Here is a 15,422-nt window from a genome sequence, read left to right on the forward strand (position 1 = left end):
AAAATAATTGTAATCCCCTGGAACGACCTAAGTTTGTGTTCTCTTAGAGGATTCAGGCAAAAGCTGGGGCCCTGGTGCCTGCAGTGGGTTGAACTGTGTCCCCTAAAAAGACATGTTGAATTCTTGACCTTAGGTACCCGTGACTGCGACCTTATTTGGAAATAGGGTCTTTGCAAATGTAAATTAGTGAAGTTCAGATGATGTCACACTGGATTAGGGTGGGTCCTAAATCGATGGCCAGTGTCCTTACAAGAAGAAAAGACAGAGACACACATGCAGGAGAATGCTGTCCCCGGAGCCACGACATCATCCAGTTCCGTTCTCTTTCTCAGTTCTGTGCCTGCCCCCACCCGCCCCACGTCCCTAAATAAGAAAAGGACCGGAGTTCTTTTTCCTCGAAGGCTGCTCTCTGTCTGTGTAGCCTGCAGCCCAAGGTGGGTGAATCCATTTGGTGCTGGCACGGGTGGTTTTGGCCCCACTGCTTTAACCCAGGCAGCATCTGCCTCTGGGAGCGTTTACTCCATGGGGTCAAGAAGAGCTGCAGTCAAGAATATCCAGGCCCAGGGGGCTGGCCCCGTGCCCAGTGGTTAAGTTTGCGCGCTTCACCTCGGTGGCCCAGGGTTTCATCAGTTCGGATCCCGGGCGTGGACATGGCACCGCTCATCAGGCCACGCTGAGGCGGCGTCCCACATGCGACAACTAGAAGGACCCACAACTGAAAATACACAACTCTGTACTTGGGGGCTTTGGGAGAAAAAAAAAAGAATATCCAGGCCCAGGAAACTGGCTCCCATCAGCCAAACTGAGCCCCAACTGAGCTGTACCCCAAAGCCCGCTCAGTGAGGAAATTAACCGTGAAGCCTCACTCACACAGACTCACCTTTCTGTGGGGGAAAACCAGAGCTGAAATTAAGATCTGAAGACAGGCTGGGAAGGAGATGCATCGAAGCTGGGACCTACAGGCCTCTCTCATTTTGCACAGTTTCTATTTACATGGCTCTGGAGTAAATGTGAGCCTTCTGCTCAGCCCTGCCTGCTCACACAAGCCCTGCTTTCAGATGGCGGGGTGCTCCAGTCGGAGCAGGGCTGCGGAGCTGTGCCGCCCAGCAGTGGCAGAATCGAGCCCCTGGGCCTACGCTTCCCCTCACAAGGCCCCCTTGTTCTCCGCCTCCCACCCCACTTACACTCCCTGCAGAGTCTGCTGCTCTGCCGGGCCTGCGCTGTGGCAGCAGAGCGTCCTTCCTGCAGGCCACCCCAGGATGACCGAGACATGCAGGAGAGGAGCAGGACTGGCCGAGAAGATGTGTTTGGGGTGTAACAGAATTCATTCTACAAATGCTGGGGGTTGCAAAGACAAGATGGAGGAAATTTCAAATGACCCAGCATCCACAGGACCAGGTTACACTGCGTTTGGCCAGGTGAACAGTGTGGCTAAGTCACTGGGCTCCTCTCCTGATGTCATGCAGCTGATCCGGGGAATAACGACCTGGCAGGCTTTCCCCTGGCACATCTTGCATGAGGAGCCAGGCCCTTTGTGAACACTGGGCCAAGAGGAGAGGCCTCTTGCCCACTCAAGCCTGCAGCATCCACCTCACTGTCTTTTCAGGGACAAAGCTGGAGGTGGTGCCACCTAAAACCTTTTGTCAAGCCCTCTGGCTTCCTCCTGCCTTCATCCCAGACCCCATCCTCCTCTTCCACCCAGTCCATCTCTGTCTGCTCCTTGCTCGGCCCCACAAAGTGAACTGCACCTGCCGTTGTCCTCGTAGTTTGTGATTTTCTAATTACGTTAGATCATGTGTTACATTTATAATTTATTTCTGTTATACTATTTTTTATTATTTTAAAATTGCTGCATATTTCAGCGTAGACACTCATTGCATCGATAGATGGGGAACTTGAAGGTCAGGGGTCTTCTCGGGGAGCATGCAGGACGTCTCTCCTTTGTTCTGTGCGTCCTGTGTGCGTGTCTGGACTTGGTTCTTTGGACGGCTGACCGTCTACGGTTTAGCTGTCCTGCTGATGGGGCCACTGGGCAGGTGCTCAGCAGAACCTCCACCTCCTTTGGAACACCTGCTGGCTCCATTCTGCACCTGTCCAAACAGGCCGACCATGCCGCGCACTGACCTCTTAGAAAGCAGGGCGTCGCGGCTCCTGCTCCAGGCGGGCTTCCTCCTCTGCTGGGGGAGGGCTAGCATTTCTGGCGTCACGAATGCATGTTGCGGCTGCAGCGCTGGGTTAGCCGGGCTGGACTGGACCCGAAAGGTGGAAGGAGGACTTGCTAGAGTGGGTGACCTGGCCATCCAGCTGGAGCGTCATGTATCTTGAACCACATATTAAGCTGGGGGCACAGAGACGCTGCAGGAGGACAGCGACCCCGGGCTCTCTAAGGCGGGGTTTAAAAAATCCCTTTACTGCTTTCGTCATTCCTAGAGAAGGAGGTGGAGAGACTCTCCCCCTGGGGACAATAAAATGGCCTTAAAAGCCAAAAGGCACCTCCCTTTGCGGGCCTCTCTCACCAAGAAAAGGCCGTGTCGGGTTTTATCATCAAAGATGCTGCACCAGGCAGGTGAATGCGCTTTCTCAGGCCACGTGACTGTCCAGGACTGCACCCAGACCTGCCGGGCTGCTGTGTTCTGACAGTGGTGCCTGTTTTGCTGGCTCTTCAATGACACCCTGTTACTTTGGGGCAGGCCCAGGGTTCTGATGTTGGCAGGGTCCATAGGCCGTCCCTATGGACCACACAGGAGGTGCCACCCAGCCTAGCAGGGCATCTGGGTTTTGGCCTAAACTCTGTTGGACACGGTTGAGCCCTGCTGGCGTCCCCCCATATCTAACGTGGCACATGGCAGTGTGGGGTAGGACTGGGTTTCTCCCTTCACTTGCCTTTCCCCCAGAGGAATCCCGCCGTGGAGGGTCTTTGAGCACTGGGAGCAGTCTCTGGGTTCTGACGGAGCCCCCCTGTTCCGCCAGGACCTAGAAGGGCCAGCCCGGTTCAGTCTGCTGCCCTCGAACAACAGGCTGTGACACTGTGTCCAGCCTGTCTTGCCTGGCACTCTCTACTTTCAGGACAAGCTCTCTCTCTTGGGGCCTCTGCCAGGTCACCGCAAGGTTGAAGGCCCCAGCAGCAGACACAGGCCTAGATTGTGCTGGGATCCAGAAGACCCAGACAGCAGGCGTGGCTGGTTGTAAAGTGGGCCTGGCAGCTACTGCAGGTTGCCAATAAATACCAGATAATGCTTGGCGACCTGTGCTTAGTGTTCCCCGAGCACTGCCTGAGCTCAGACCTTGAATGGCCGAGAGAAGCCAGCCCTGCAAAGGGCAGGCACTGCGGGAGGGGAACCCCAAGAAGGACAGAGCTTGCTGCTCCAGGCCCAGAGGAGAAACGGTGTGACTGGAGTGTGTGGGAGGAGGAGACAGCCAGAGAAGCGGGCAGGAGGGAACAGCCTTTTAAATTTAATAACAGTCATCTAACTGGCATTTGTAGCAGCACGTGGGTGGCATGCCAGGCTCCCCACAGGTGCTCTCAGGCTGTGCTGGTCTGCCGGGAGAGGACGATGAGGAGGAAATAAGACAATACACATCAAGCACTTTGCTTGGGGCCTGGAACACCAGCGTTTGCTGTATTATGACTATTATTAATTCTCCAACAGCCCTAAGATGTGGGACTATAAGCCTCACAGGTGAGGAAACTGAGCCATGGCGGGAGCAGCCTCTCGCTTTACCAGTGACCAACGGAGCTGGGCGGGCCCAGCGAAATCTCCACTGCCACCGGTCCCTCTGGTCACTTAATCAGTGCAAGTCCCGGATACGGTGGGGCTAGTGACCTCCACTTTGCCACCCAGTGGCTTGAGGCTCCGCTGAGCAACCTGCCTCCAGTCACCGGGCCCCTCCCGGGCTGGCCGCCGGCTCTGCAAGGTCGCGGACACTGCCCAAGTTGCTGGGCGGCCGAGGCTGGGGATGCGCGCGGGTCTCGACCACCCAGGGCTCCGGGGCCCGGCCGCGGTGCGGACGCTGCCGGGCCGGAATCGGGGCTCCCCCGGCCACCTGCCCCGCGGGCACAGCGGCAGGAGGCGCCTCCCCCGAGGAGACGCGGGGTCCACTGGGGGGCGCCATCCGGCGGGGGAAAACCAGCCACACCCGCGCGAACCCCGCAGCGCCGGCAGAAGCGGACTAGGGGGACTCGGCGCCCAAGCGACGAAACCGCACAGGCCGGCGGCGGCGTGGGCGCGAGGGTCGCCGCAGGTGCGGGCTGCCGGGAGGGCTGCGGGGGGCGGGGTCCCGCTGGGCGGAGTGCCAGTTTACGGGACAGGAATCCGGGGTTGCGGGTCCGCGGGGCGTGATGCTGCGTCCCGTGGGTTCTGGTCCGGGGGTCCCGTGAGTGCCGGGCGCAGGGTCCCATGGGTACGGGGTGTCCCACGGGTCGGGATGCGGACTAGCGGGACGAGGCCCCGTGGCTGCAGTGCTGCCGGTCCCGCGGCGGGGCGGGGTCTGGGTCGCGGCGGCCCGGCCCGAGGCGTCCCCGGGAAGCGGCGCCTGCGTCCTGATGCACCGCATCCGGCCGCCTCTTCCTGCGGCGCCGAGTTTCGGTTTCGCTGCCGGTTCCCGGGTCCAGCCCCGCCCCGCGGGTAGCAGGTGGGCGCGCGGCGGGGGCAGCGCACATTCCGGGGGTCCCGGGGACCTTCCGGGAGGCCTAGGCGCGGGCGCGAACTCCTCCCGCCCCACCCCTCAACCCAGCCGGGAAGCGCCGGGCGCGCTTTGAACCCGGGACAGCGCTGCCCCCGGCTGGGGCCGCGGCAGGGGCCGCAGGGTCGTGGACGGGGCCGGCCAGACCTGGGGCCTGCGCCTCCACCCCGGAACGGAATCCTTCGCTTTCACTAATTTCAACAACGGAAAAGTGTTGCGAAAAGATGCCCGTATCTTTATTTCAGAGTAACTTTTGATGCCGTTATTCTCCGGCCACTCCACCGCGCGGCCGGAGCGCAGGGCTCCCCGACTTTCCAGGGCTGCCCGCGGCCAGGGGCGCAAGGCACGGTGGCTCCGCCCCGGTTGGGCGCGGCCCTGGGGAGGCCCGGGAGGGCAGAGAATGAGGGAGTGCAAAGGGGGGGGGGCGACCCCCACCCCCACCCAGCCTCCTGGTTTTCGCTGCTGGTGGTTGTGGGGATGGGCGTTGAGTTTTGGCGCGGTTCTGTGGCCGGGAAAAGGGGAAGGGAAAAGTCAAGACGCTGACTGAATAGAGAAGTGTGAGTGCCCGGCGTCCATTTCTGCCCTCAGGCCCCTGGTGCAGGCGAGAAACAATAGGACTCTTGAGCGAGGATTTCTGAGCCTGTCTGTGAGTTTTCTGGTCTGTGGGGCAGCTGAGCACTGGAGAGAGGGAAGACACCTTGAGGAAAGAGAGAGGTCCAGACCACCACGGTGGTTGCTTCAGGGGGCCAGTGGAGGTGAGGGGCAAGGTGGGGGCCAGGCAACCTGTGGTCCAGCGCTGCCCTGCCCCAAGAGCTCACCACCTGGTGGAGACCAAAGGTGGTAGTCAGCTATCCGTGCCACAGAGGAAGTGAGAAGGGGAGGCATGGGCTGGCAGCAGGGTGGGAGCAGAGAGGACACAGCCTGAGGGCCCTCTGGGTGTCCTCCCAGCTGGCGATGGAGCGGCTGAACCACTGCTCTGGCAGAGTTCTTGGGTCTGAAGCCAGCAGAGAAGGTGGCAGGGGGATCTTTGTGTCCTGAGAGCCAAGATGCCCATCTCCACCGTCACCCTGGATGCACTCAGTGGCCCCTAGAGCCAGCAGATTCTTGGCCTGAGTCTTGGCCTTGGGTGGACAAGCATGATCCTGACCTTGGTTTGTTGCCACCCCCAGAGAGGATGTTCTGGGGACCAGATGGTCAGTGAGAGGAGTGCGGTCTTCGTAGATGGCAACCCCCATTGTTAGGAATCCTGACTGTCAGCCCCGTTATTAGAAATCTCGACTGCTGGCCAGTTCTGAGGAGTCCTGCCCACTAGCCCTGTTCGCCCTGGGCTGCCCCATGCAGGATGGTCCCTGGGGTGGGCTCGGACTCAGCCAGCGGCTGCCAACATTTCCTCGGTCCTGTAAGGGCCGTCCCTGTGTGCCTCACCTAATCCTCATGTCCCCGGGAGCCAGGCACTTTTGTCTCTGTGAGCCCCTTGCCCCGGCACACAGCCGGCACCCTCACCCCGTGTCTTATCTCGGGATTTTGCACATGCCGTGTCTCTGCCTGGAACACTCCCCTCCATCCCCCCATCCCTTGAGTTCTCAGCTGTACCTGCCCTCAGTCCCAGCCCAGCTGGAGAGTTTTAGATTCACTGAGGGATGGAGAGTTCAGGATGCCGGGAGGGGCGAGCCTGGTGGGGAGGAGCAGAGAAGGAAGTGGTGCTGGACCCATCAGGAGCTCCGGAGAGAGGGAGTGGGAGGGGGAGGACTAGCTGAGGGAGGGCTGTGAGCGAGGCAGGGGAGGTGCCCGGGCTGGGTTTCTATTGAGCAGGGGGACCTTCTGGGCTGCTGTAATTTCACTTTCCCAGAAAATGAAACTGAAGCAGGGCTGTGGTCACATGACAGGTGGCTCGCTATATAGCCGGCTGCCGCAGGACTCTTGCTCTTGCTTCCAGGTCTGCAGGGGCGTGCCGGCCTCCTGAAGCCCCCTGCCCGGAGGTATGGAGTGTCCTTCGTGCCGGCATATTTCCAAAGAGGAAGCCCCCAGGTTCTGCAGCCAGTGTGGACAGAGGCTGCCTCCTGCAGCCCCCGCCCCAGGTAAGGTCCCGGTGCTGATGGGGTAGGGGGTGCCGAGTGGGGGCGGTGGGGTGCGCTGTCTGCTCGGGCCGCCTCCTTTCCCAGAAATGGAAACTGGCCAGCAGGCAGCGCAGGCGAGGAGAGTGAGGGCTTCATGACTAAAGAGCGCTTTCTAGAAGAAGCACTGTGTTAACAGTTCTGTCGGGTCCCTTGCCCTAGGTGCCTGTCACTTTTAAGAGCTTCGATTTCATTTCGTGGAGAGGATTCGAGGTGCCCCTTTCCCTGTGGGGACGGGAAGTGTCGGGCTGAGCTGAGGAGGTGGTGGCGGTTTGATAGGATGCTGCATGGGAGTGACATGCCAGGTGCTGCCGTGGGGCGAGGGGTCCCCACAGCTGGCACAGGCCCCTTCCTGCGAGGGGTGGCTGGTCGGTGCGTGACCACAGGAGCGGAGGCACCACGGCGGGTGGGCCTGGGCAGACTCCGGACCTCAGACTGTGGTTTCCCGCCTCCCTCGGGCTGTTTTTCTCCATTTCTCTGGTGACCTCACCCGGTTCCCTGGTTTTAAGTGCCGCCTTGCTTTGGTAGTGCCGGAGTTAATCCTTTTGTCTTGGACCTGTCGCCTTAACTCCGCCCACTCTGTGGCCTCTGGGCCTGGATGTCTGACCTCTCAGCTTCCCATCTCTGAAGCCCAGCTCCTATCTTCCCGCAAAACGTGCCCCCTCAGGCTCCCTACCTCCCCAGGCCAACTCATCCTTCCCACCCCTCCGGCCCAAACTCCAGCACCGACCTCCATTCCTTCACTTCCTTCATGCCCTACATCCAGTTCCCAGAAGACCCTTGGGCTGCGTGGTCAGAACCTGCTCAGGGAGTTGTATCCCTCCCCCGACCATTTCGCTGCAAGGACGTGCACAAATGCCCCTTCCCATGCCCTCTGACCGCCTCTCCTGCTGCCCCCCAGCCCACTGGCCTCCCTGCCCTTCCTAGGACACACTAGGCATGCTCTGACCCCAGGGTCTTTGCACTGCCCGTCCCCTCTGCCTGGAACACACCTTTCCTCAGTGGGCTGCCCAGCTCCCCTCCTCCCCTCCTTCCACTCTTTGCTCAATTGTTTCCCTCCCTCGAAACCCACCCTGACCGCCCCTTTGAAAGTGGCTACCTGCCCCTCCCCCACACTCCCAGTTGTGCTCCACCAGCTGTTTGTCCTTGTAGCACTTGGACCACAGCAGCCTGTGGCTCCCGGGGGACGCTTGCTCTGCTGAGTCCCATGCCCAGTGCCTGGCACACCATGGGTGTTCAAGAAATAATTCACTAGAGACCACGTGTGTTTTCTAAGTGCGCTGCTGCGTGTGTGTGCGCGTGTGCAGAGGCAGCAGCAGACCTTGTTGCACGCCCACCTTCGGGTCACGTCCGAGGGTGCGCTTTGTGCTGGGGGGTGGAGCCGGGCCTGCGGGCATTCCTGTGTCTGCCGTGTTTGTACAAAGTGTTCGTGGGGCACATGCTGCTGTTGGGCTGCGAGGCGTGTGGCGAGGCGGCTGCTTTTGGTTGCGGGTTTTTGTTGTACTGATTTTCTTCTGCTGGAGGAGGCGCTCTTTGGGGGGCCTCTGGCTGAGAGTCACCCTGAGGGCTCCGTCCTTTCCTGTGGAATGCTGGGCACTTGTGGGGTCGCAGAGTCACACGCACACTTGGTAGCCGGCTGAGTGTCCACTCTCACCATTGATTCCTTGCGGTCCAGATGTTGAATCATGGTGTGGCTGAGCTCCTGGTGTCCAGGAGGAATTGCCCACCCGCCTGGGCTCCCCACCCCTGGTCACTAGAACATCTGCCTGGGTGGGGGGCCTTAGGGAGGTTAAACCAAACCAAACCAAACCAATAGGCTAATCTGTGATATGCCTAGCGCTGTGCTAAGTATTGAGGGAGGACCTATGGCAAATTCCCATTTTACAGATGCCAAGAGTGAAGCACAGAGAGGTTAAGTAACTCACTCACAGTCACACAGCTAGCAACTGGCAGAGATAGGGTTTGAACTCAGGCAGGTGGCTCTGTCGTCTGTGCCCTAGGAGGACTCGCTGGCCTCAGCACGAAGGAAGGAAAGATAGGGTGCTGGCAGCACCCTGCACCTGCTCTGGAGGGCAGCCCACCCAGGCTGGGTGGATGAACAGCTCCAGCCCCTGACAGCACCAGTCTGTAGTGGGGGGCGGGGCTCAGGCAGGTGTTGGGGGTTAAGTTAGGCCTCGGGGTTGAAATGAATTATTGTAAGGAGGTAAAACAGGGTGGTCCTTGGCTGGCAGCTGAGCAGTGGTGGTGGGTGGCGGGCGAACAGAGTAACCGAGGGGCTTCAGCTGAGTCTCTGGGCCTGCGCCTCCTGGAGACTGACTTTGGGAAGATGCTCCTGGAGGGTCTCCGGGAGGGCTGATTCTCCCCTGCCCCTCTTTTCATCCGGTGTGAGGGGCTCCCAACAGGGCTGCTGCAGGTAACTCGTGTGTTTGCCATTGCTGGAGTCCTGCTCCAGCTGAGTCCAGGTTCCTGAGGGAGGGACGGAGTCGGCGCAGTGAAGGAAGAGACGTGAGACTTGAGTCGGTGCAATCAAGTCTCTCTTTACTGTGCACAAGTGTCGTTCATATATTTTTCAGGATTAGTACAGAAATAGCTCTACAAATGTTCTCAGAGAGATAAGGAAGTGCAAAGCAAGCACAGGAATTTTTATTAGCATTCCATTCTATAGAGCATAACGTTAATGATCATCTTTTCCGCAATTAACTATTATTTATTGCCTCTAAACCTAAGGAGATAGGTAGCTTAGCATCTGTTGTAGTAGAACAAGTTTAAATTTAACTTCTAAACTTTAAAGGATATAGAAATGACTTCCTCTACTATTTTGGGACGAATATATATTGACGTCAGGGATGGGGTCTATTTGAATCTTCTATTCTTCGTGTATAGATTTGTGGGTTCAGAAACAAAGGTAATTTATGGTAAAGTTAGATCAAAGGCAGAGAGAAGGTCCAGACACCCGGACAGGACAGCATTCCGTCTGTTCACGTCCTGGGGGAGCTACCCCTGCCCCCATCGATCATCTAGTCATTGTTCAGATGGTTAATGGGAACAAAAAGCAACTCCCAGGTATCTTATCCCCAGGACTATGTGTGTTCTCAGCGGGTAGTTAAACATCTTTACATTCCCGGCGCCCCTTAGGGTGTGAAAGCATTCCTTTGTCTTTCAGGGGGTAGGACTATTTGTCCCTTGAGCACACTGCCCGGAGAAAATATCATTTTGCTAGTAAGGCATCAGGCTGAAAAGCTAAGTTAAATTATATATCTTCAAGAATAAAAAGCAGAAACAAGTATAGTCATAACCTTGATAGAAAGCATGCATACATTTCACAAAATATCAGGGGTGTCGGCCGGCCATTCTTCACCGAGGGGCGTCCCTGCAACCCTCGGCCCTTCTCAGCCCGGACCCTGTCAGATGCCTGTAGGCGTCGGTAACACGGCTCCCGGCGTGCCATCAGGATGGTTCTAGGTAGTTTTGCCATAAACACCTTTGCCACAAGCATTTTTGCACGTTTTCGTCACATAACCAATTGGCCGTAAGGCAATTTTGCCATGAAAGATACAATAATTGGTTGACAGTTTGGTGTTGTTTCTCCGTGGATATTCGAAGATACAGAGGTGAGACTTACTGGAAGCGTGAAATAAGAAGAGAGTGTAAAGCCGGGTGTGTCCTCTCCTGGGAAATGATAGCGTATCAGTTAGCAATCCTGATCCGAAGGCCCGGGTCACAGTGGGCCCTCCATAGAGAATGTGATGAATGAGTGGGTGACCCCCCACGCAGGTCTCCCTGCCCTCAGTTCCCCTGCCACGGCCCCTGCCACCCTCCAGCCCCCGCATTCACCTGGTCTATGTGATGAGGAACAGGCGGCGCCAGGGTGGGGGTGGGGGTAGGGGTGGGGGTGGGAGGAGCCCGGGGCCTCTGAGGCACAGGGCTGAACCCCCGTTACTCCACGACCTTGGAACGTCCATCAGGGCACCCGTGTCCACACGCCCAGAACAAAGAACGACGCGGAAGGCTTTCACAGCACGATCCAGAGCTCAGCTACCTGTATGCATCCTGGTATTTGGCAATACTGACACCTGTCTTAACGAAGGAAGACGTTTTAGCAAAAAAGAAAAAAAAAGTGTGATGCCGAATGAGGAGAAGAATCAACAAACAAGAAGATGTATCAGGGGTTGGCCCCGTGGCCGAGTGGTTAAGTTCGTGCACTCCGCTGCAGGCGGCCCAGTGTTTCGTCAGTTCGAATCCTGGGCACGGACATGGCACTGCTCATCAAACCACGCTGAGGCAGCGTCACACATGCCACAACTAGAAGGACCCACAGTGAAGAATATACAACTATGTACCGGGGGGCTTTGGGGAGAAAAAGGAAAAAAATAAAATCTTTGGGGAAAAAAAAAAAAAAGGAGCTCTATCATCGGCCTTGAAGACGGCGGGTGGGCACAGTGCACGAAACGAAACCGGTGATGTGCGCAGTATTGCTGGGAATCTGCGCATTTTAAGTATATTCAAATATTTTGTATTTTCGTTTCTTGCAGTAGAGTCTTTTTAATATTGTTATTGATTTTAATGTCCTTCTTTTATTTTTTTATTTTCACGCTTATGGCAAAATTACCTTATGGCCAATTAGTTATGTGGCAAACGTGCTTGCTGCAACACGCTTGGGACACGCAGCAGAACGGAGGAGGGAAGACCTGTCTGAGAAGATGGGCTTGTGGCATTTTCACGGAATGCTTGAAGCAGACCCAGTGGTCACCTTCCAGGGCAGTGCCCGTCCCGGCAGATACAGGAGCAGGCAGGGCAGCCGTCCACCTCGGCCACGTCAGAGGTCATGCCAGGGCCACCAGCTCTTCACAGGGCACAATCACTCCCAGGACAGACAGCCCTCGCCCCCGAGATGCTTGGTGCCCCTGCTGGCATGAGGGGCTAAGGCTTTGAACACTGCTGGGGGCCGGCTGGCTTCTGGGCGGCCCGCTTCTCCTCCTTGAGCACTGTGAGCGGTAGACAGGGCCATTGTCCTTAGGGCTGGGTCACTGTGGGTAGTCCTGCACCTGCTGCTGGGCAGGGGCAGGGCCTGGGCCCTAGGCACTCAGTGTGGGGCACACAGTAGGGCCGAGGACCTGACCGTTGAGTGATGAGATGCTGTCGGTTTCCTGCCTGGCTCCCATGGCCCCTGACCTTCCCCAAGGGCGGGGGGCTTAACATGCGACACCCTGGAGCACACATCGCTTCCTGCTTACCAGGCTTCTTCTTTGCTCCCTCTCACTTGGCCGTGCCTCTCTATTTACAGGAATAGAAACCGAAACCAAGATACTGGGGACTTGGCTGGAGCTGCTGATGGGCGTCTCCTCCGTTCAGCCTCTTGTGGGTCTGCCAGGCAGCCCATGGGCTCGGGGCATCCCAGCTGCTGGGCTCTGATGCTGCAGGCGAGGCCGGTCCCTTGGGAGCCTGGGCAGGGCTGGGATCTGTGGGGCCAGGGGAGGCCACAGCGCAGCTGCCCAGAGGTGCCAGGACGTCTGGGTCTTGGGGGAGACTGGGAGGCCACACCGGTAAAGGCCTGGAAGGGAGTGTGCGGAGAGTTCCAGGCAGGCCTGGGCATGGATGGAAGGCGGCTGGCTTTGCCAGGGCTGACGTTGGGCCGGCCTGATGGTGGAGGGCTTCAAATGCCAGTGGGGCCGGCAGGGGTAGGGAGGTCAGGAGCCCCTCCCCACCCCAGTTCCCGCTGCCCTCGCTGGTGCTCCGGGGACCCAAAGGGAACCGCCACCTGGAGCGCTAGAAGGTTATTTTCATGGGGTGAATGAAATTTTGGGCAGTGTATTTCTTTCTTTCTTTTTTTTTTTCTGCCTTTTCTCCCCAGATCCCCCCATACATAGTTGTATATTTTTTAGTTGTGGGTCCTTCTAGTTGTGGCATGTGGGATGCTGCCTTAACCACTCGGCCCCATGGCCGGTCCCATTTCTTTTTTATTTTATGCATTTTCTAAGTTTTCTTAAAGATGTTTTTATAATGGAAAAAAGTAACATGAGAAGCCTGGACCCCCTTAGGAGTTGGGGAAGGGCTGGGGGGGCCTCTGGGGAGCTCAGGAGGCAGCTGCGCTGTGGGTGACGGTGATGGAGGGGTCAGGGAAGGAACCATCCTGCCTGCGGGGGGTATGGCGGGTCTGGGGTTCAGCCTGGCCTGGGGCGTGGGTGGGGTGAGGCATCAGCTAGGAAAGAGTGAGAGTGTAGGAGGCTGGGCTGGTGAGGGCCCAGATACTGGGGTCCCTGTGGGGCTCTCAGGAGGCTCCGGGGGCTCATGGGGGCCCTGGCAGGCTCTGTGTGACCTGGCCGCGGGGTGTGGGAGTAGATGCCCCATGGATGCGGGGTCCCCCAGGGTGGGTGTGTGAGGGACAGGTGACTGTGTCCACTTGGAACAGCCCCGCTGGGGCCCAGATTGGGCTGTCCCTTCCCCAGGGGCCCCCTTATCACACATCCTGTTAGCGCCTGTGGGCCTGCTGGTGTGGACGTTTGGTTTCCGTGGCCGCTGGCAGGGCTGTGGGTTTGTGCCCACCGCACCTGGCACAGGGGCTGGCGGGGTGGGAGGAGGGGCGGCCGGGAGGGTTGTGTAGTTCTTTGTGCTGGGTTTTTTATTTTAATTGTGGTGAAACGTTCATAACGTAAAAAGGACCATTTTAACCACGTTGAAGCACGAGTTACTCCTTCAGCCTTCAGGGCACAGAAGCTGCAGCCCCTTTTTCCAGTTGAGGGAGGGGCTGGGATTGCTGGGGGTCCCCAGCTGGCTGCTGGTGCCCAGGGGTTTGCACACTGCAGACCCAGACTCGCTTGGGAGCCTCGGCCTTGGAGGCGATGCCGCTGACCGATTTAGGTTGAACTAATTTTGTGTGACGTTTGTCCTCGTTTTACTGTGGCTGTGATTTAGGGTTGCCTGGGAGGTCACGGTTTCCTCCCCCATTTCCGTGCTAGTCAGCCGCTGCCCGGATTTGGGATCGGTGTGAAGGGGCGCTCAGACCCGCTCGGCTCTCTGGACAGCTGTGCGTCTGTCCCCCTGCACACGCACCTGTTTGCACGGCCGCTGCACGGAGATCGTCTGGCCCGTGCTCGCACCTGGTGAGCCCCACGCTTCACGGGGCAGCAGGGGACAAGAATTTGCTCTGATTCAGCCACAAGTCCCGGGGACGAGGACCACAGCCCAGAGCACCGCTGTCTGCGAAGCCGTGGGAGGCAGGGCAATGCCCAGGTTCCAACCCTGCCCCTCCACTTGCTACCTGGGCAGGTCGCCTGACTCTGTGCCTCCATTTTCGCATCTGTCACACAGTGGTGTGCTGGAAAAGCGCCTGCCGTAGTGGTGGCTTCACTGCACAGTGCCTGCTAAGGGCTAGTTAAGCATTTGCTCTTACTGAATCCACTACTTTGCTTTTTATTTTGATAATCACAGAAATAGTGACCTGCATGTTACAGGAGGATGTGGAAACCGGGAAGCCCCCTGACTTTGCCCCCAGCCCTGGCCCTTCACATCCCCACTTAACACAACACCATTATCTGTTTTGTGTGTCCCCTTCCAGACGTTTCCTCTGCATGGGAATATGCACATGTGTTTCTGGAAGCTGGTGGAGTCACACGACGCACGCTCTGCTTTCCTCATGTGGCGCGGCTCTGTGTTCTCTCGCTGAGGCCCGGCTTCAGCAGCATCCTCTGCTCTGCCACGAGGCAGGCCCTGACTCAGCAGCCAGCCCCATCCCAAGCACTTGCGGTGTTTGCTGTTTTGCCATATCACACACGGCTGGGCCAGATCCTTGCAGGGGATCTCGCCCCCAGAGCCTGTCTGTGTGGAGGACAGACTCCCAGGAGCCGGGCTGCTGGCCCCAGGGCTGGTGCATTTACAATGGAAACTTCTCAAACCACCCTGCACAAAGCCACTCCCTGTGGCTCAGCAGCCGTGTCTGTAGGGTTTCGTTTCCACCTGCACTCTCTCTGGCAATGCTCATCAATGGGTGGAAATGGCATCTTCTGGGTTCCGTTCTCACTCCTGGACCGCCGGGGAAGCCTGGCATCTTTTTGAGGGTTAAGAGGTCACTTGTATTTCTTTTTCTTTGAACTGCCTCTTGTTTTTCTTTTGGGAAGTTCTTTTTGTTGCTGGTGTTTGTTTTCTTACTGATTTTCACAGTCTTTGGGGCTGTTTACATTGGAGATGACCAGAAAGCCGGCTGCCCGCTTCCTCAGCAGGAGGAATGCCCGTGCTGGCGCACACTCAGGTCCAGACCGAGGGGTTCGGGTTTACGCAGGGCTCCCGTTCTGTCCCAAGATAGCTCTGCATCTTTCTTAGGGCCCCACAGCCCTGCTTTGTCCTCAGGCCGGCTGCCCTCAGGGAGGCACACTGGTCCACCAGTTTCTGTGCATCAGATCTGTGTGTCCAGCCAGGAAGAAGGAGCCCATGTGTTGGAAACCCCAGTCCCTGGAGTTGGTCTGCACTTCCTGCCAAGCACTGGGGCCAGAGGAAATGCCAGGTTCTGATAGGATTGGGCTGATCGGGGCCCCACACCCAGTGGAGGCTGATGGAAGGGAGAGGAGGTCAAAATCCTCAGTTATCGTCAATGGAAAGTGGCCCCAGGCTGCTGTGTACTACTGATATCCT

At 57.9% G+C, this 15,422-nt stretch overlaps 1 protein-coding gene across 16 annotated transcripts in view; it reads left to right on the forward strand.

Moving 5' to 3' along the window:
* Window positions 1-3,791: 3,791 nt before the first annotated feature.
* RNF213 (ring finger protein 213) overlaps window positions 3,792-15,422 on the forward strand; it is a 116,186-nt gene continuing 104,555 nt past the window's right edge. For 8 of the 16 annotated variants that reach the window (XR_006512929.2, XM_014863897.3, XM_070483779.1 and 5 more), the window contains exons 1-2: window positions 4,503-4,632; window positions 6,620-6,761. Coding sequence is in view for 15 of the 16 variants with exons in the window: in XM_014863897.3 (XP_014719383.3) it covers window positions 6,665-6,761 (97 nt within the window). In the remaining variant the exon portion in view is untranslated. Of the gene's footprint in view, window positions 4,243-4,502; window positions 4,633-4,885; window positions 5,439-6,544; window positions 6,762-15,422 lie in introns of those variants that run through there. The other 8 variants (XM_044746102.2, XM_070483785.1, XM_014863902.3 and 5 more) reach the window with 6 other exon arrangements.

This window comes from Equus asinus, chromosome 13, assembly GCF_041296235.1.
Source record: "Equus asinus isolate D_3611 breed Donkey chromosome 13, EquAss-T2T_v2, whole genome shotgun sequence".
Taxonomy (NCBI): domain Eukaryota; kingdom Metazoa; phylum Chordata; class Mammalia; order Perissodactyla; family Equidae; genus Equus; species Equus asinus.